Source organism: Hyaena hyaena, unplaced genomic scaffold (assembly GCF_003009895.1).
Source record: "Hyaena hyaena isolate Hyena2069 unplaced genomic scaffold, ASM300989v1 scaffold_1030, whole genome shotgun sequence".
In the NCBI taxonomy this organism is placed as follows: domain Eukaryota; kingdom Metazoa; phylum Chordata; class Mammalia; order Carnivora; family Hyaenidae; genus Hyaena; species Hyaena hyaena.
The window spans coordinates 375,930-395,373 of NW_024081660.1; the positions used below are offsets into that span (position 1 = coordinate 375,930).

The following is a 19,444-nucleotide window of genomic DNA, read 5'->3' on the forward strand; positions in this document are numbered from 1 at the left end:
GCACCAGGGCCCCAGTCGCCGCCCCATTCTTGCCACCGACAAGAGCCCGGAGAAGGAAGACGCCGCGCGGCTCGGCTCACCTGAGCAGCAGGCCCGCTAGGACTTAGGCACCGCCTCCCACCTGAATGCCCAAAGCCCCGCCCACCAAGGGCCCGCCCCAGCCCGCCCCCAGGCTGGCCCTCCACTCCGCCCCACCCCTGCCGCCAAGCCCAGTCTCCAGCACCCCCTTCCAGCCCCAGCTCGGCGCTTCTCAGGGGGCCTATTGAGAGACTGCTGGATCCTCGCTGCGTGATCCTCCCTGGGTCCCCCTTGAAACCCGAGGCTTCTGCGGCTCCCGGAGGTCTGCCCCCGCCCCCAGGCTTTGCCCCGGCGTCCACCGCGGGATCACCAAGGGACCTAGTAGGTGTGGGCCTTCCTCCACTCGCTTCCTCCCAGGCCTTTGCCCGCCCCCACCCCCACCCGCAAGGAGACCAAACTTTTTTTTTCTTAAAACATTTTTACTCCTTTCAATCCAGAAACATCACAATCTAAGCAGACGAGAAGGGAGGGGAAGAGGCGAGGGCATGGGGGTGGGGGCTTCGTTGTGCGCTTGCGGAGGCCCAGCGGGGAAACCCTCTCCGCGCCTTTTCGCGTCCCCTATCCCACAGCTGCGGGCGGGAGAGTGGGTGTTGAGGGGACGCCCTCAGGGGCACTTCCGCTCCACGCACTGCTTCCCTCCCTCCTCATATTCCTGCTTGGAGATCCACATCTGCTGGAAAGTGCCCTGGGGACGGGGGGGGGGGGGGAGACAGAGGCCTTCAAGTCGGCCCTGGAGGGAGGAGGGGACGCGCCACCCCACATTCCACCTGCAGGCCCAGCCCATGGGAAACCTCCCTCTACCCTCCGAGCCCCGCCTCTCACGCCCACATGCCTTCCTCATCCACTTTCCCAAGCCTCCCTGCCCTCCTTCATATTCAGAGGGTGAATACCCCCTCTCATGTCGTTCAATCAGAACATTGATTCATTCATTCAACAAGTATTTATTGCGCACCTGTCTGGCCTGGGCCACGTGCTGTCCTCGAGCTGGGTAGTGGAGCTTACAACCTCAGGCCAGCCAACCTCTCCCCCAATGCCCACACCCCCACATTCCTCCTGCACCTTTCACTCCATCAGACCTTACAAACTTGTCAAGTCTCCTGCATTCCCAAGAACAATCTTTCCAACACCCTCACCCTTCCTGCACCACCTAACTTCTGGCAGGAGTTGTCTTCACCACCCAAGCTGGACCAGTCTCCTGCACTGGGCATCCCAGACTGTCCCTTCTCTTAGATGGTTGCTTCACCTCTGCCTAAAAGCTAGTGCCTGTGTCCCTGGTACTGTCCCTGTTTCCTGGACCCACAGAACAAGCCTTCCAGAACCAGCTCCTCTAGTCCTGAAACTTCTGCTCACTCACTAAAACCCCACCCCTTCCCCCAATCTCCAGTTTCCAACGCTCAGCGCTGAGTACTAGAGCCAGATACTCAGCTGTCTTTTGGACACCTCTTTCTGAGTTCCTTGGGACTTCAAACTTAGATGGTCCAAGACTGAGTTCCGCCAGGCCTGGCCCAAACCTGCTTCTGTGGTCTCTCTTCTTCTTCTTCTTCTTCTTCTTCTTCTTCTTCTTCTTCTTCTTCTTCTTCTTCTTTTTAATTTTTAATGTTTATTTTTGAGACAGAGGCAGACAGGGCACGAGTGGGGAAGGGGCAGAGAGAGAGGGAGACACAGAATCCAAAGTAGGCTCCAGGCTATGAGCTGTCAGCACCGAGCCCTACGCCAGAGCCCTACGTGGGGCTCGAACTCAGAGCTGTGAGATCATGACCTGAGCCAGTGGGACATGTAACCCATGGAGCCACCCAGGTGCCCCTGGTCTTTCTCACCTTCTATACTAGTGCTGTCCAATATAGTGGCTCTTGAGCACTTGTGGATGTTGAGTACATGAAATGTGGCTAGTCTGAACTGAGCTGTGCTCTACAGTTGTAAAATACACAACAGAAAACAGAAAGAAAATGTAAAATATCTCATTTTTTATATTGATCACTCATTAGGGATTCCTAGGTGGCTCAGTTGGTTAAGTGTCCAATTCCTGATTTAGGCTCACGTCATGATCTCACAGTTCATGAGTCCCACATCAGGCTCTAAGCTAACAATGTGGAGGCTTCTTGGGATGCTCTCTCACTCTTTCTCTGCCCTTCCTGCAGGTGTGCACTCTCTCTCTCAAAATAAATAAATAAAATTTAAAAAATATTTATCACACCTTGAAATTATAATATTTTGGATATATTGGATTGAATTTTTAAAAATATATATATATTTTTTCTTTTAAGTAGAGGTGCCTTGCTGTTTTTAAGTAATCTCTGTACCCAACGTGAGGGTCAGAATCATAACTCCAAGACCAAGAGTCACATATTCCTTTGACTGAGCCAGCCAGGAGCCCCAAAGTAAGTATAATCTTCTTTTGCTTTTAATTTGAGAGAGAGAGAGCATGTGCAAGTGGGGGAGAGGGGCAGAGGGAGAGAGAGACAGAGTGAGGGAGAATCATAAGCAAGCTCTATGCGCAGCATGGAGCCCAACTCAGGGCTTGATCCCACGACCCCAGGATCATGACCTGAGCCTAAATCAAGAGTCAGAAGCTCAGCCAACTTAGCCACCCAGGCGCCCCAAAGTATATAGTTTAAACTTAATTTCACCTGATTCTTCAGATTCTTTTAAAATATGGCTATTTAGAAATTTTAAAGTGGTATATGTGGCTCACATTACATTCCTGTTGGATATGGCTGCCCAGAACTAGCATCCCGGGCCTTGTCCTGGACTCCCTCTCTCTTCCCTCTTGTATCTGAATGCTGCCCACAGCTGTCAGTTGTACCTGTGATGAGCTGCCACTTCCACAGCCTGATACCCACTCCTCTGTCAAACCCCACTCACAGCGGAGACCACAGCAGCCCTGCTGAAGCCACTCTCCACTCTGCTGCCCTAGTGAGCTTCCTAAACTTGGGTATGACTGCATCTGCCCATTACCTTTGGTCTCACCCACCTCTCCCTATGGCCCTAGCACCTACGGCCCTAGCACCCTCTCTCTCTTTGCCTCAGGAGTTCTTACTCAGTCTTTCATCTCAACTTCAACGCTCCTCTGAGTCCCTTCATGACCTTTGAACTAGATCCGGTCTTCCCTGGAAGTGACATCCCTGTACTTTGTGGTGACTTGCTGTTTAATGGCCTCAGCCTCTGGACTGTACCTTCTCATGGGGGCAGGGACTAAGCCAGGCACACAGGTAGATATGGCTGACATGTTCCTGGCCCTCAGCTGACCTCACACTATCAGCCTCCTGTATTTCTGACCCTTGTTTCTCTCTACTTGAGGGCTGCCCTTCTTGGGGATGTCCTTCTTGCTCTGTCGTGGCCCTGCTGTCCCCTCTATGTGGCTGACGCCCATGAGACGAAGTTTGCATCTCCAGCTCCCTGTCTTGCCTGTGCCCAGCGACAGGTCCAGACAGAACTCGCCACCTCCTGCCCCAGAAACAGCCTGCCTGTCTCCTTCTCCAGCTGCCTCTTGCTCACCACCGTATCCTCACTGCTACTTGCTCTGTGACTCCAGTACCATAAGAAGGAAACTCTGCAGGGTCCCCTCATGTCCAGCTCACATCCTGATCTCCAGAGCTTCATGCCTGACACAGTCTTCCCAAACATGCCTGTGACTGTTGCATTGCTTCCTTGCCCCAAACCTCTGTGTCTCCCTTTTGCTAAGAATAGTGGGTGCCCCACCCACAATCTCAACCCCAACCAATCTCTCCAGCTTCCTGTCTTTCTGCTCCCTGATTTGTCCTGATGGAGCGTTCACTGACTGCTCTTTCTCAAAAATAAATGTTTGTTGAATGAATGAATGAGAAGGCAGGCAAGGGGATGGAGCTGTCTGGATCTGCCCCTTTCCCACAGTCAGTGCTAGGCCAAGCCCCTTCCCTCTCACCAGTGAGGCCAAGATGGAGCCCCCAATCCAGGGGCTGAACTTGCGCTCCATGGTGCTGTTGCTGGCGATGAGCTTCAGTCGCATGCTCTGGGGGGAAAGAGGTGCTGGGGGAAGCAGACACCTGGGTTCTGGGAAGGGACAGGACTGGAAGTGGGGAAGACTAGGAAGCCACAGGGGGGATGTCTGCTCTGGTGGCCAGAACACTTGATGTTGGGGAAAGAGGAAGGACTAGGTCCTAAAGAGCCAAGCCAGGACTGGAGTCCAGGGCCCTGGCCGAGGTAGGCTCCTACCGGTGGGGTCTTCTGGGAAAGCTCTCGATTGAGCCTGTCAGTGAAGCCCTGGAGCAGTGTGTTTCCGCCGGTGACAATGACACTGCCATACAAACCCTGAGAGCAGAAAGGAGTGAACCTTCAGGGAACAGCCCCTCCCCGTCTCCCTACTGCTCCTGGGCCCCTTTGCCCAGACACAGGCTTGGGCCTCACCGGGCGAATGTCGATGTCACACATGCCAATGCTGGTGGTCACCACGTGGCCCACACCTAGCATGGTGTTCCCCGACAGGCCCTGCCGAGAAAGGTGATCTAGGTTTCGAGCCTTGGCCCCCTCTCCCCAGACCCCAGCAGTCCTTCCCAGCCTCCCCTACATGCCCACATCCAGGGAATCCAATCAGCACCCCCACCCAGTACCCTCCACCCAGCCCAACCTTGACATTGGAGGGATCAAACAGGCCCTCAGGGATGCGGAGCCTCTCAGCACCATAGTCTGTGTTGTAGCCATTGGGCATCTCATAGTGCACTGTGGGCATTTGTGCAGCCACCCTGCCCAGGAAAGAGAGAGACTCTGGCTGGGGGTGCTCACAAAGGACCAGAGGTCCCCCAAGAGTCCCAGCCCTGTCTTCTTTCCCACCCTCCAGCGGGGAACGCCACTCACTGCTCATCGTAGGGAGAGTCTGAGACCTGTAGCACAGAGGCCTGGAAGTCCTGGATCACCTCCTGAGGACCCAGGTAGGTGGTGAGGGCCTGGTATCCCTCCTCAGCACCCCCAAGCCCCCCAACCTGCAGGGCCTCTCTGTCCCTCCCCCTCTACTCATGGCAGGGGACTAGGAGCTGGGAAGGGGCCGGGGCTATTTCGGGGGGACTCTCTCCTTACATTGCACATGTAGTTATGCCAGGACTTGGAAACCTGGGGTAGCTTCTCCTTCTTCTTCCAATTTGGAGGGGCACCTTCCCGTACAGGTTCCTGCGGGCACAAAGCCTGTGAGCGCCCTTCCGCACGCCACACCTGCCCAGCCCACCTGACCACACCTGTGCTCCTGCACCGACTAGGCATTGGGTTCTTTCCTCTGTTGCCCAGAAAAGGCAGCAGAAGAGAGAGAACAAGGAGAGCCTGTTCCCATGTCTGCCACTCATGCAGCAGGTACAGCTGATCTGAAAGTCCCCAGTCAGAGGAAGCTGAGGACATGGGAAATATAGTAGGAGATCAGAACCTTAAGGGGCTTTTTCCTGAGCCATGTTCCTTGTGGGGGTCCAGGATGGACCCTTGCATGCAGTGTCTCACTTAACACAGTAGCCCTATATAGTGTTAATCCACTTTGCAGGGGAAGAGACTAAGGTTCGAGAAGCTTCAATCTCCTGCTGTAGGGTCACACAGCTCTTACATGGCAGAGGCACACCTTGAACCTGAATCTTCCGATCTACCACACTGACCCTCCTACATCCTACTCCCAGCTGGCTGTATGACCTTGGCCACATCCTTCAGCATTCCTGAATCTCTGATGCCTTGATTATAACTTGAGGAGCTTGACCCAATGTCCTCTGGGGGCCCTGCTGCACCCCTCTCTGATATCAGGTGGGTCAGTGGGTCAGCAGTCCTAGGGTAAGTGCCCAAGACTCCCCAGAGATCCCACCTTGGCTGCAATCATGTAAGGTGGGATGATGTCAATGGCCATTTCCTGGAAGAGCTCCCGGCACTGCATGGAGATGAAGTCTCCTGCCAGAGGTGACTTGACAATGCCTGGAAAGGGAGGAGGCATCAGGGTCTGGTCCCCCAAGACACCCCTGAGCCCTGCCGAGGCCCCACCTTGCTGTAGGACGTAGCCGTCATGCACTGGGATGGCCGTGGTGTGGGTGGCCCCACTGTCCAGCACCAGACCCGTGGAACGTCCATTTGCAAAGCTAGCATGGGATGGGTAAGTCAAAGACACAGCGGCAGCAAGTGTGGGGGCTGGGACTCAGGTCTGGCCTGGTCACCCTCTGCTCTCCTGGTTCAGCCCATTCACAATCTGCAAATCTCTCATTCTAACTTATGACCCATCAGTGGAGGAAGGCCCCTGAGACCCCTGTCACTTCTTCCCTGTCTGAATCACAACTTCTTCCTATTTTTCTTCCTTCTGAGCTCCCAGTCTCACTTGAGTCTTGGTTCAGTGTTCTATTGGCTCCTTGAAATGAGGGGCCATATTGCTCCAGTGCGTAGCACAGGAGTCAATGCAAGGCAGATCCTTAAAAAAAAAAAAAATGATGATTGGCTATCTGGGGAGGAAGCTCCTCACTGTTATATCCCTCCCTGTTCTCTCCAGTCCCAGCCTCTGCTGTCTGCTTGGCCCAACTGTGTCTGTTTGTCTGTCTCTCTGTTCAGCTTGATCCAAGGAATAGGAAAGAGCCACTGATCTGGCCACCCCAGGGTCAAAGGTACTTAGGTCACAGGGGACCCTCTGCACTAATGGGGTGAAGGGTGGGCGTCTGCCCATCCAGGACACTGATCTCCACAGAGTCAGGTCCAGCCTCCAGTTTAGCATACCATGAACCCCACCCTGACCCTCCACCCAGCCATAGCAGCTCAGCCCAGAGGATACGCGGTGAGCACAGCCGTCTTGCATAAGAAGAAGGCAGGAATGTTGTACTGCTCGAACATCAGCTCTGTCAGCTTCTCCCGCTTGGCCCGTGTGTTCCACTGGGGAGAAAGAACAGGAGGGGAGGATTCAAAAAGGGAGAGGCACAGACCCATGTATGCTCCCTGCCCGCCCCCGCCAACTTGGGCTGGGGACAGAGTTCAGGGCTCTTGACCCACATAGACCTTTAGAATGTGAGAACTATTAAGAATTTTTTTTAGAACTATGAAGAATCTTAAAGATCACATTCCAAACTCAGCTGAAGAAAACAAAACTCAGAGAGAGAGTGACTTGCCCAAGATCACACAAAAAGCTCTGGATAGAGCTTGGTAGAGTCATAGTCTCTTGACTTCTGGCCCAGTGTTCTTTATTTTATTTATTTGTTTGTTTGTTTGTTTACTTATTTGTGTATTCATTCATTCATTCATTCATGTAGGCTCCACACTCATGACCCTGAGATCAAGACCTGAGCTGAAATCAAGAGTTGGATGCTTAATAGACTGAATTACCCAGGCACCCCTCAGTGTTTTTTTCTTGTACAATATATACTTCAGGCTTCTTTCAGCCTCCAATTTATCTTTATTTCCCATTTTAACCATCTCAGAGGCAAAAGCTGGGATGAGGATTTCTGGGTAAAAATTGTGGATTAAATACAAATATCTAGTTTTATTCTCTTCCAAGATCCCAGCATAAATATAATAAAGGGGCAATTTAAAAAGACATAAACCCATGGCACCTGGCTGGCTCAGTCAGTAGAGCATGCAACTCTTAATCTTGGAGTCATGAGTTCAAGCCTCACACTGGGCATAGAGATTCCTTAAGAAAAAAAAAAAAAAGGACATAAACCCACAAAAGCCAACCAGCACATGAGAAGATGCTCAACATTGTTAGCCATTAGGGAAATGCAAATCAAAAGCACAAAAGTGGTATCAAAAAGATACTACTTCATACCCAGTAGTGTGTTGATAATAATCAAGGGGGAAATAAAGGTATAGAGAAACTGAAACCCTTGTACATTGCTAGTGGGAAAATAAAATGGTTCAGCCACTGTGGGGAGCAATCAGTAGTTTCTCAAAAAGATAAACATAAAATTACCATATGACCCAGCAATTCCACTCCTAGTTATATATCCAAGACCTAAAACAGGTACTCACATAAATCCATATACACAACTGTTCATAGCAGTACTATCCACAATAGCCACAGATGGAAAGTCCCCAAAAGTCCATGAATGGAGAAATTGAAAAAACAAATTGTGGTATATCCATACAATGAAATATTACTCCACCATGATATAGAATAAAGTACTGACATATGCTATGACATGGATGAATCTTGAAAATATTATACTAAGTGAAAGAATATAGACACAAGAAGTCACATGCTGTATGGTTCCAATTACAAGAAAGATCTGGAATAGATCTAATCAAAGAGATGAAAGCAGACTGATGGTTACCAAGGGCAGGGAGAGTAGGAAGAAACCAGTTAATGAAAGTGGACTTTCTTGTGGGGTGATGAAAATGTTGGGGAACTAGATAGAGATGATGGCTACACAACTTGTGAATGTATTAAATGCCACCAAACTGTTAACATTAGAAAGTTAATTTTATGTTATGTGAATTTTAGCTCAAAAAAGAGACAGAGGGAGAATCTTGAGACAGACACCCTCAAGGGTTGGGAATAATAAGGAAGGAGGAAACAGTAACACATTTTTGAAGAGTGAAAATCAGATAATTGAGTGGTAATGAGTCAAGAACACTGACTCTTAAGCAGGTAACGGAAAAAGCCAGGAATGGGCTGTGTCAAACTGCAGACTTCTCATAGTGTTCAAGAATTTGTAGTTTCAGGTATCTTTGGCAGTTAAGGTTAAGGGAAAGCTTAAAAGAAAGAAAGAGAGAGGGAGAGAGAGAAAAGAAAAGAGGAAAAGAAAAGAAAGAAAGAAAGAAAGAAAGAAAGAAAGAAAGAAAGAAAGAAAGAAAGAAAGAGAAAAAGATTGTGTTTAAAGCCATTCAGGTAATAGCTCCCTAAACTCTCTCCCCAGTTGAAAGGAAGGAAGGAAGGAAGGAAGGAAGGAAGGAAGGAAGGAAGGAAGGAAGGAAGGAGAAAAAGATTGTGTTTAAAGTCATTCAGGGAAGGAAGGAAGGAAGGAAGGAAGGAGAAAAAGATTGTGTTTAAAGTCATTCAGGTAATAGCTCCCTAAACTCTCTCCCCACTTTCACTCATGTCACTGAGCTATTTATTACTCATCCTAGCCTCTGCAGAAGACTGGAAGTTTATTCTCTAGACAGAGTAAAACTGAGGTTCTCTGGACTGATGGGACACTTGACACAGTTGGGAGTGAAGACCCTATACTTAAGACAGGAGTATTAAGTGATTCCATGCATATTAAATGCTGAAGACCTCAGCCCTTTTCCCTCACTCCCAGATAGGGGGTGGCCAGGCCTGTCTGTAGGGTACAAGCTTTCCCCATGGGTTATAGCAGAAATCTATAGATGCCAATTATCAGAGGCTGCCTAACAAATGTCCCTGGCAAGTCATCCTATAGCAACATCCTCAATCACCACAGTCAATGAGTCCCCCACCCCTCACAGCTTCCAGTCAGTATTTTAGCCCACCACTTGCGAACATAAGCAGACAACCAAGGATTTGCAGAAATCTGAGAAAAGCCTCTGAAATGAGGCAGAAATCCCCCGGAAAGAGGGTGAGGAGGGGGCAGCTGGGTGGCTCAGTCAGTTAAGTGTCTGACTCTTGGTTTTGGCTCAGGACATGATCTCATGGTTCGAGGGTTGGAGGCCCTTGTTGGGTTTCTCTGTCTCCCTCTCTCTTTTCCCCTCCCTTGCTCTTGCCCGCAACTCATGCAATCTCTCTCTCTCAAAAATAAATATAAATAAATAAAAATAAAGGGCAGAGAAAAAAAGCAATTTGGAAGAACAGAGATTATGCAGGGAAACGAAAACTTCCAAAAACAGAAACAAAACTAATGATATCTTGAGTGAGGTAACATATTTCACCTATGAAGAAATAATTGGATGTCCTAAAAAGTAACATTCATGGAACAAAAAAACTCTTTTGAAAAGTAAAAATACAGGAGCAGAAATGAAAAACTCAATAGAAGGGTAGAAAAGTAAAGTTGAGGGAAATTTCCTCTTGGAAGTTAGAGGGAGAGGTGGCTTAGTTGGTTAAGCATCTGACTTTGGCTCAGTCAAGATATTGCAGTTTGTGGGCTCGAGCCTGCATTGGGCTCTGTGCTGACTTCTCAGAGCCTGGCATCAGCTTCGGATTCTGTATCTCCCTCTCTCTCTCTGCCCCTCCCTAACTTGTGCTCTGTCTCTCTGTCTCAAAAATAAATTTTAAAAAAAGTTAAAAAATAAATTAGAGGGAAAGATGAAAGGGAGAAAAACATAAGAAAAAAGGTAAGAAAATTAGAGGATGAAGTCAGGAGGTGCAAAATCCAAATATTTTCCTAAAGAAAGAACAGAATATAGAAATAAATCAGTCATCAAATAAGTAACTAAAATTACTTAATTGAATAATTATTGAACTATTTTTTCACTGAATTGAAAGACATAGGTTTTCAGATTGAAGAGACATAATGAGTATCTAGAGCAATGGATGAAAATAAACCAATATAATATTGACAAATTATAGAACACTAAGAACAAAGTGAAAATTCTATAAACTTTCACAAAAGAAGGCATTACATCAAAAGACCAGGAATTAGACATCTCTGCCTTCTTTATTTTTATTTTTTTAATGTTTATTTTTTTGAGAGACAGAGCGCAAGTGGGGGAGGGGCAGAGAGAGTGGGAGACACAGAATCTGAAGCAGGCTGCAGGCTCCAGGCTCTGAGCTTTCAGTATAGAGCCTGATGAGGAGCTTGAATCTATTAACCGTGAGATCATGACCTGAGCCGAAGTCGGACAGTTAACTGGTTAACCAACTGAGCCACCTAGGCACCCCACCTGTACCTTCTTGATGGCAACAGTAGATGCTGGAAGACAATGTAGAAGTACCTTCAAGATTCTGAAGAAAAATTATTTCCAATCTGGAATGTTATACCTAGCTAAGCTATCAATCCAAGGTCAGACATGCAAGGTCTTACAATTTTTACTTCTCGTGACTTTTCTAAGGCAGTTACTGGAGGATATGCTCCAGGGAAAATAAGGGAGTAAATTAAGAAAAGGAGTGATGAGATACAAGAAACAGGACTAAGATGATGGTGAAGGGGGGTGTCAGGATGATAGCTATGTTCTCTATGTAGAAGGCAACAAATCCAAAGTGGAGCCAACCACTGGGTTTTTGGAGATATTTCTTGAGGAAGATAAAAATTGATAGAATACCTAAAGAAATTAATGTTTTGAGAAAGGATATAGTAACATAAGCAGATGAGTAATAAGCAGATTAATAATTTAGGGTCTTATTATTAAGTATATAGAAAACTAAGTCAAATAAAAACCAGCACAATTTTTAGCTTTAGGGAAAACAGCTGTGCAAGGAAAGGAAAAGTGATCAAAGTTTATTGCTCAGCTCAGACCTGATTAGCATATATAAACAAGAGTGTAAATACTGAATAATGATTTTTATTTTTTTAAGTAGATTTATTTTTTTAAATGTTTTATTTATTTCTGAGAGAGAGAGAGAGAGAGTGTGTGTGTGAGTAGTGGAGGGTCAGAGAGAGAGGGAGACACAGAATCTGAAACAGCCTCCAGGCTCTGAGCTAGCTGTCAGCACAGAGCCCGATGCAGGGCTCAAACCCATGAACCATGAGATCATGACCTGACCCGAAGTCGGACACTTAACCGACTGAGCCACCCAGGTGCCCTGGAATAATGATTTTTAAAAATCTAAAATACAACTGTATTTATATTAAGGTGTGTGGTGTGGTCTGGAGGAGGAAAGAGACCTCAATGTTTAGTTTCTGTGGTGGGAAATCAATGCCTAAAACTAAAAAATCTGCAAGCAGCATTTTGAATGTGATATTAGAGATATGGAAGAATGTGACCAAAAAATGGCTAAAATAAAAGCAGTTGTCTCTGGAAAAGGGGAATGAAAGGAAGGTGATATGAAGGCAATTTTTTCCTTAACATGTTTCATAAAGGACATTGATAATGTGCATATATAACATAGACAAAAACATTTTAAGTTAAAAAGTCAAACAAGGACTTTGGTGGTGGAAACAGCAGGGATAGGCTGAATGAGCAAAGGAGTGGATAGAACAGGAAAAGAGAGGGGGATGGAGACTAAACCAGGGAGGAAAGAAAGTGCTTTTGAAGATGGTGATGGTGGAGTCGGAAGCACAGTATGAAAAGTTAAGTGGAGTGATAGATGGTTTGGGGAGGGGTGGGAGACACGAATGGCAGAAAGGATGTAGGGATTCCCTAGGGCTGGACTAGGGGCAGGATGAGGCACTTACCGGGGCCTCAGACATGAGTACTGGGTGCAGGTTTGGCTCAGACTTGACGTGTTTACTGTAGGTGTGATCCAGGATGGCACGGAAGCACTCCCAGTCCTCAACTGGGGCCAGGAGACCAGCAGGGAGAGATGAGGGTGGGCCAGTAAGGGGTCCAGGGACAGGAGGCAAAGGAAGGAGGGAAGCCAAGTCCAGGGGATGAGAAGTGAGATCAGTTTCAGCAGAAATCCCCCCTTCCTAAGAATCTGCTGGCCTCCTGGGCTGGAAACCAGGCAGCTGTGGGAAGCTGCAAGGTAGACTCTGTGGGTGTGGGGTGATGTGCCCCCGGTTGTGGTATGTGGGCTTCGGGTCTGTGTTGGGAGACAGGGGGTGGGGGATCCTTACTCATGCCATTCTTGAGGGGTGACATGACCTCCGCTCCATCCCGAGGCACATGCAGGGCGTTGGTGTCGATGTGGAAGATCTTCCCTTTCTTCTCTTTCTCCCCCTCCAACTCCAGCCCGCCCCCCTCCTCCGCGGCCAGCAGCCCCACCGTGGTGGGGAAGTCAGCCTGGAGGGGGGCATGGGCAGGAAGAGGGATCAACCTCTTGCTCCTGTTCAGGCCCATGGCAAGGCCCTCAGCCCGCCCCTGGGTTTACTCCCACATTCCCGCTCTGCAGAGCTTCTCTCTGTGTTGTGAGAACCCTGGGTCACTGGGAAGTCTGGAGGGGAGTCCGGAGTCCCTAGGACTTGGGAATGGGGCTGGAAGGCTCACCTTGGGGCAGTCCTCCCCAGCGTACCCAGCGCGGACTGAGAAGGAGCCAATGTCAAAGACCAGCGCCCCCACCTCATCTGTGCGGGGAGACAGGTGTGTGAGGGGCCTCTCCCAAACTCTCTCTCCCTGGATAGCTCTGAGAGGAGGTCAGGACAGAGCCACAGTCTCGCCACCTTCAACGCTGGCCGCTGGCCGGGCTAGGTGGGAGCTCGGCCTGGAGTCCGGGTGCTGGGAGTGGGGATCAAACCTCCAGAATCCCTTCTTGCCCAGTGGCCTTATTCAGGCCACTCTCCTCGCCGGGAAAGAAGGGGCCGGGAGGGCCGGGACGGCCGGGAGGAGGTGAGTTGAATGGTGGAAAGAGTGAGCCCAGTGCGCGCGAGCGACTGACCTGGGAGGACCAAAGGTAGGAGTGGCGCAGGACCCAAACCCAGGGCTGGACCCATTCCAGTGCCGAGGTGACAGGCCTTGGGATGCCCAGAGCTTAGGTCGCGCGCGTTCGGGGTGCAGGGCTGCAGGCGAGGCCGCGACAGGCTAGGGAGCCTGAAGCCCCAGGCTAGCTCACCTCCGCCGTAGACGCCCCCGCTCATAATGTCCTCTCAGCGCTGCTCACGGCCCGTGGGCGGCGGCGGGATCAGCACCGAGGTAGCCGGACAGCTCCCGGGATCCCGGGCGGGGCGGGGCGCGCAGTGGCCAATCAGGAGGCCTGATCCCCCGCCCCCAACGACGACGCGGATTGGCTGAAAGGAGAGACAATAACCTGACCGAGGGCCGCTGCTTTAAAGGGGCAGACACCAAAACTTTAAGATTGTGGGTGGATACCAAAGACTTTTGTGACTGACCCTAAGGGATAGCCAGGTAGAGAGCTGGCATACCAAAGAGATGGAAACCTTTTCCATCTGGAGATCAGGATGCCCCAGGATGACTGATGGGGCCCCTGCTTCCTTACCTTTTAAAATGGGTTCCAGGGGGGCACCTGGGTGGTTCAGTCCGTTAAGCGTCCAGCTTGGGCTCAGGTCATGATCCCATGGTTCGTGGGTTTGAGCCCCGCATCGGGCTCTGTGCTGACAGCTAGCTCAGAGCCTGGAGCCTGTTTCAGATTCTGTACCTCCCTCTCTCTCTAACCCTCCCCTGTTCATGCTGCCTCTCTCTCTCTCTCTCTCTCTCTCTCTGTCTCTCAGAAATAAATAAAAAACATTAAAACATTTTTAAAAAATAAAATAAAATGGGGTCGAGGAGTGGGTGCCCTAGTACTGGAGAGTCGTCCATTATCAAGCTGCTGAGCAAGGTTCTGCTATAGCCAAGTCTGAATGAAATCGCCTAGTGAAGGAGGGAAAGGAAGAAGGAAAGAGGTACAGGAGGGGGTGTGTCTCCATCTTCTTCCGTTTCCTTCCCACCCTTGTCTTTCTAATGGCCTCTCTTTTCCTCTCCCAGGCACCTGGGCCCTATACATACACATGTGTACCTTGTTCACACATGGGTGCTCAGCTAACCCATCTTTAGCTTCCTTTCCCCATCTATCTCTCCCCAGCTGTTCTGGCCTGACACCACCTCCACAACAGTTTTAAAAACAAAGGTGAGGGAGCTGCTCCTACAGCCTGGCTTAGGACTGCTCCTACAGCCTGACTTATGTGAGTATGTGTGTAGATGTCTGCCTGTATGTATGTGCTTAGCGTGTGGGGATGTGTGTGCATATGTGCATGTGAATACATGTGTGCTAAAGGCACTTCCACCTACTTGCTGGGGGGTGGGGGAAAGCATTAAGACCATGGATGGCACAGGAAGAGGGCGTTGTGTGACAGCCAAAGCCCCTGAAGTTTCTCTGCTCACCAGATGCCCACTCTGGAAGAGACTCTACCTGTCCCCAGCCAAAGGATAGATGGTTTAAGGTGGTTCATTGATTACCTACAGACAACAGGGGCACTTCACATGCCCAAGGTCAGTTGGGAGCCTAATTTTTCAGACTGGAGACATCCAGGCCTAAATGCAAGAGGTGAGCCATAGGTGAGAGAGCTAACTCAGTGCTGGGAAATTGAAATATTCCTGAGTGAGTTATCATTGGCCTCTATAAATTGAGACCTAGGTGAATTGGATGAGCCCCCTTGATCTCTTAGCGCCTGCATGCTTCATCTTACAAAATTATTATTGTTATTGTTAATGTTATTATTGGTGACATGAGGATTACAGGGTCCCTGGAACAGAAAGTGATTCGATTCATGGTCTGCACCCCTCCTTTTGTTGACATTTAATGATGTAGCCTCACTTCCCCTGTAAATTCACCTTGTCAGTTCCCATCACCTCCCCTCCCCCCCCCACCTCCTTTGGGATCTCAGATTCAGAGACTGCCTCAAGTCAGGAGAAACCTTACTAATCTTAGATCCAGCCTCTGGATTTTACAGGGGTTTCCACAGATGGAGGCAGGACCCTGTCTTGCTTCACAGAGCCCACTGGGGCAGAGCCAGGACTAGAACTCACATCTCATATCAGCCAGTTGATAGATGACCTTATTTCATAACACTTCTGTATCCTGGTTCAAGCTTCACTGTCCCCATCTATAGGACTGCTGATGGTAAGGACTCAATCTGGTGCCAGAATCAAGTGCCTGGCTAAGAGCTGGGCACACAGGACTAGTCAGTAAACACAGATCCTAAGAATGTTCTTGGGGAGTTTTTGAAGTTTAGTAAAGCTCATTATTCCTAAGTTGGAAATCTGTAGTATTGTAATGAGAAATGAATTTTCCTCTCATAGTTGGTAGAAAAACTATAGCTAGCTGATTACACATCTGGACTTGATTTACCTCCCAGTCAACTGTGGCCAATTTTCATTTGTCATTATATTGTATTATGATTGTATTGTATTATGTAAGTGGTTAAGGTAAAAGGTTATTACTATATTTCACTGTCTATTCATTGATTCAACCAACATCTTTGTGCAAGGCATGGGAATACTGAAATGCATAAGCTATATCATTGCTCTAGAGTTTTGATGTAGTGGGGAGCTCAGACATGCATGTAAGTAGGGTGAGATGGGGACCCAGAGGCGGGAGCAGCTGCCTATCTCTGAGAGTTCAGGGAGGCTCCTAGAAGTGAAGTTTGAGCTGAATTGTGAAGGATGAATAGGGGTTCACTGGTGAACAAAGTGGGAAAGGTCTTCCACACAGAGACTGGCATGTGAGAAGTTCTAGAGACATGAACATTTGTGACCTATGTGGAGTTAGGAGCTCAGTCTTGAAGGACGGTTGCATATGAGCTGCTGGCAGAGAACAGAGTTAGAGAGAAATAAGACTGGAAAAGTAGTAAAAGACCAACTCGTTCATGCCTAAACTCTATCTTTATTTAGCAAACACAAAACATCTGTTTTAAGTGTTTTAAAACAACTGTTATTAAGTGCTTTACAGATGTTAAGTAAGTTAGTCCTCATAATGACCTGATTATTATCCCCATTTTGTAGGAAAAACAGGCATGGAGAGATGAATTGACTTGCCCAAGCTGGTAAATGACAGAGCTGAGATTTGAACTGTGACATGTGAGAAGTATTGATCCTGGGGAAAATGTTGCTATCCTATTAATTTCACAGATGTTCTCGAGGTGTTATAGACACCAGGAATAAAATGGTTCATATTAACTTGATATGAGTCTCCTAGGGTTTAATATCTATCCTGGGAGATGGAGGGTTAAATAATGAATTCAACAAAGTCATCTGGAGGTTCACACATTCTAGGCCCACAGTCAGGTCGGCCAAACACCTGGTAATGATGTCAAAAGTAGTAGGGCCAGCACCCTCAGACCCCATACCTTGGACATGATTTGGCATCTAGTGAGGGTCTGTTCCTTGTTTGGTGAGCTCTCCCCCAGTCCTCTGCCAGATAAATCAAGTGTCTTGGCTTCACAGGGAGCCCCTGCCTAGTGCAGGTGGCAAGTGCCCAGAAATAAACAGTCCAGTAAAGGCTGCAATAAGAATGGAGCCAGCATTGCAGTGGGGCACAGACAACAGTGTGGTCAGAGAGGCAAGATTCAAAATAAGCCTGAGAAAATAAACTAGATTTCCCCAGCTGACAAGGAAGTAGAATTGAAGATGGGGTGAAAGGCATTCTGAGAGGGGACAAGACCTAGCCCTGTGTGTCATGCAAAGAAGTCTGGGCCTTCTCGTGGAACTGATAGGGGACTACTGCATGGTTTTGACCAGCAAAGTTATATGATCTAATTTGCATTTTAGAAAGATATGTCTGGCAGCTATTTGGTAGATGAATAGAGAGGAACTGTCCTAGAGGACAGGATATAGCCAAGAGCCAGGGTAATGGCATTTGCCATACAATAGAAGGGATGGATTTAAGCAATATACAAGAGGTAGCATTGACAAGATGTATCCACCAGTGACATAGATTGCTAACCATCTTCTTTCTTTATTAATAATATTTTAGCTGCAGACATGATGAAAGACTAAATTTCCCAGCCTTCCTTGCAACTGGCCAACCTCTGTGCAGAAGTTAGTGTTGTCCTTAAACAGGACAAGCACAAGTTCTTTCCACCTTATCCCCCTTCCTGATGAAATTCAGGTCTGATTGTGGAAGCTGCTAGGAGATGCCCCTACAGTCCTGGAGAATCTGTTTTGTTTTGTTTTTTTAAATGTTTTTAAAAATTTATTTCTGAGGGGCGCCTGGGTGGCTTAGTCAGTTAAGCGTCCGACTTTCACTTAGGTCATGATCTCACGGTTCGTGGGTTCGAGCCCCGTGTCGGGCTCTGTGCTGACAGCCAGCTCAGAGCCTGGAGCCTATTTCAGAGTCTGTATCTCCCTCTCTCTGACCCTCCCCTGCTCACGCTGTCTCTCTCTCTCTCTCTCTCTCCTAGAAATAAATAAAAATTTAAAAAAATTTATTTCTGAGAGAGAGAGATAGCATGAGCAGGGGAGGGTCAGAGAGAGGGGGAGACACAGAATCCAAAACAGCCTCCAGGCTCTGAGCTAGCTGTCAGCACAGAGCCCAACACAGGGCTCAAACCCATGAGCCATAAGATCATGACCTGAGCTGAAGTCAGACACTTAACCGACTGAGCCACTGCAGTGCCCCTGGAGGATCTGTTTTAAAGTTTGTCCCTTAAGCTATTGAATTTTTGGGATTCTTTGTTATATAGCAGCTTGGCTATACAGTAATTTGACCACCTTTGGCTATGGGGAATGAGGGAGTGAGAAGCTCCTGAGGGGATGGTGATGCTGTTAACTGGGCCAAGAGATTCAGAGAAAGGGCAGGGTTGGGCAGCGTGGGGTGGGGTAGAAAGGATTAATTTAGTTTTGAATATGTTGAATGGGACATGTTTGTGATCAGTGGTGTGTAGTAAATGTTTTAACAATCAGCCCTTCCGGGCAAGAACAGCTCTGATCTGAAGCTATTACCAATTTCCATGGTGTAACCACTCCCACCATGACAGTTAAAAGTTACTACTATCAACATGACTTGCTAAACAAGGAGCTGGGAAGAGAGGTGCACTCTGGGCTCTTGTGAGCTAGTCTGAACTGGCACAAGCTGACTCCAGCACACCACTGTCTGTGAGCATCCAGATGATGATATTCAGGCTGCAGTTGGACATACACCAAGTCTACATCTGGGGAGAGATATCTGGGCTGGAGATGGAGATTTGAGAGGTATGAGCAATTAGGGGATAGTTAAAGTCACAGTAATGGAGGAAGTCACCAGTGAGAAAAGGAGGCTGAAGCTGGGATCTTAGGACAAACTATGTTTACAGATGCCCTAAGGAGGAGGAGGAGAGGACCAAGGAGAAGCCTGAGAAAGAAGAGTCAGAAGAAGGAGGAAGTGTCCCATGACCCCTGAGAGTCAGGGTCTCCACATGTGATCTAGGGCTTCTGCTTTCTCAGAGAAGTTGGTCATCCACTGGCTACCTGCTATATCCTTCTCCTCCCCCAAGCCCCATCCTTCCCATTATCATCTAAAGAACCTCCCACCAAAATCCAAATACCTTGATTTCAAATCTCCTCTCACCACTGCCCCACTGTTCTACACTCCCTCCGAGCCAAGATTCCCAGGGCTTTGGCCACTATGGCTGTCTCCACTGTCTCATTTCTCACCCTCAACCCATTGCAAGAAAAGCATTCATTGCAAAGGCCCTTGACAAAGTCACCCGTGGCCTGCCATTTCTCAATCTCATGCACACCTCCCAGTGCAGTCTTGCCTCATCTCTCTTCAGTATTCAATGTAGTTTTACCATTCCCTTTTTGGAACATTCTTTTCTATTGGGTTCCAGAACTCCACATTCTCCTGATTTTCCTGTTAGTTCTCTGGCTTCTTCTTTGGCAGCTTCTTCTCCTCTGCCTGACCTCTAATGTTGGAGTTCCTCAGGGCTTGGTTTTAGGCCATCTCATCTTTTCCCTGAACCTCTTTATGACTTCATCTGCTCTAAAACACCAC

The 19,444-nt window shown here is 48.4% G+C and overlaps 1 protein-coding gene across 2 annotated transcripts; it reads right to left on the minus strand.

Annotated features, from left to right (window-relative positions):
- Window positions 1–506: 506 nt before the first annotated feature.
- ACTL6B (actin like 6B) lies at window positions 507–13,700 on the minus strand. 2 transcript variants are annotated; one of them, XM_039221896.1, is made up of 15 exons: window positions 13,592–13,700; window positions 13,030–13,106; window positions 12,660–12,825; window positions 12,279–12,379; window positions 6,830–6,927; window positions 6,058–6,152; window positions 5,885–5,991; window positions 5,128–5,217; window positions 4,909–4,970; window positions 4,682–4,796; window positions 4,462–4,542; window positions 4,270–4,365; window positions 3,980–4,066; window positions 1,896–1,986; window positions 1,031–1,660 (listed from the first exon to the last, which is right to left on the minus strand). In XM_039221896.1, the coding sequence occupies exons 1-15, from the start codon at window positions 13,614–13,616 to the stop codon at window positions 1,548–1,550; spliced, it is 1,404 nt and encodes a 467-aa protein (XP_039077827.1). In that variant the 5' UTR covers window positions 13,617–13,700; the 3' UTR covers window positions 1,031–1,547. The 2 variants fall into 2 exon arrangements, with proteins under 2 accessions (XP_039077828.1, XP_039077827.1); XM_039221897.1 differs by lacking the exons at window positions 1,031–1,660; window positions 1,896–1,986 and adding an exon at window positions 507–763.
- Window positions 13,701–19,444: the final 5,744 nt, after the last annotated feature.

Excerpts from the sequence above, each read along its gene's own strand:
- ACTL6B (XM_039221896.1), bottom strand. The coding sequence starts at position 13,616 with ATGAGCGGGGGCGTCTACGGCGGAG. Across the intron at positions 4,797-4,908 it reads GACTCTCCCTACGATGAGCA|GGTGGCTGCACAAATGCCCA; the intron begins GTGAGTGGCGTT and ends TTTCCTGGGCAG. Across the intron at positions 1,987-3,979 it reads GCTCCATCTTGGCCTCACTG|AGCACAGCTCAGTTCAGACT; the intron begins GTGAGAGGGAAG and ends TTACAACTGTAG.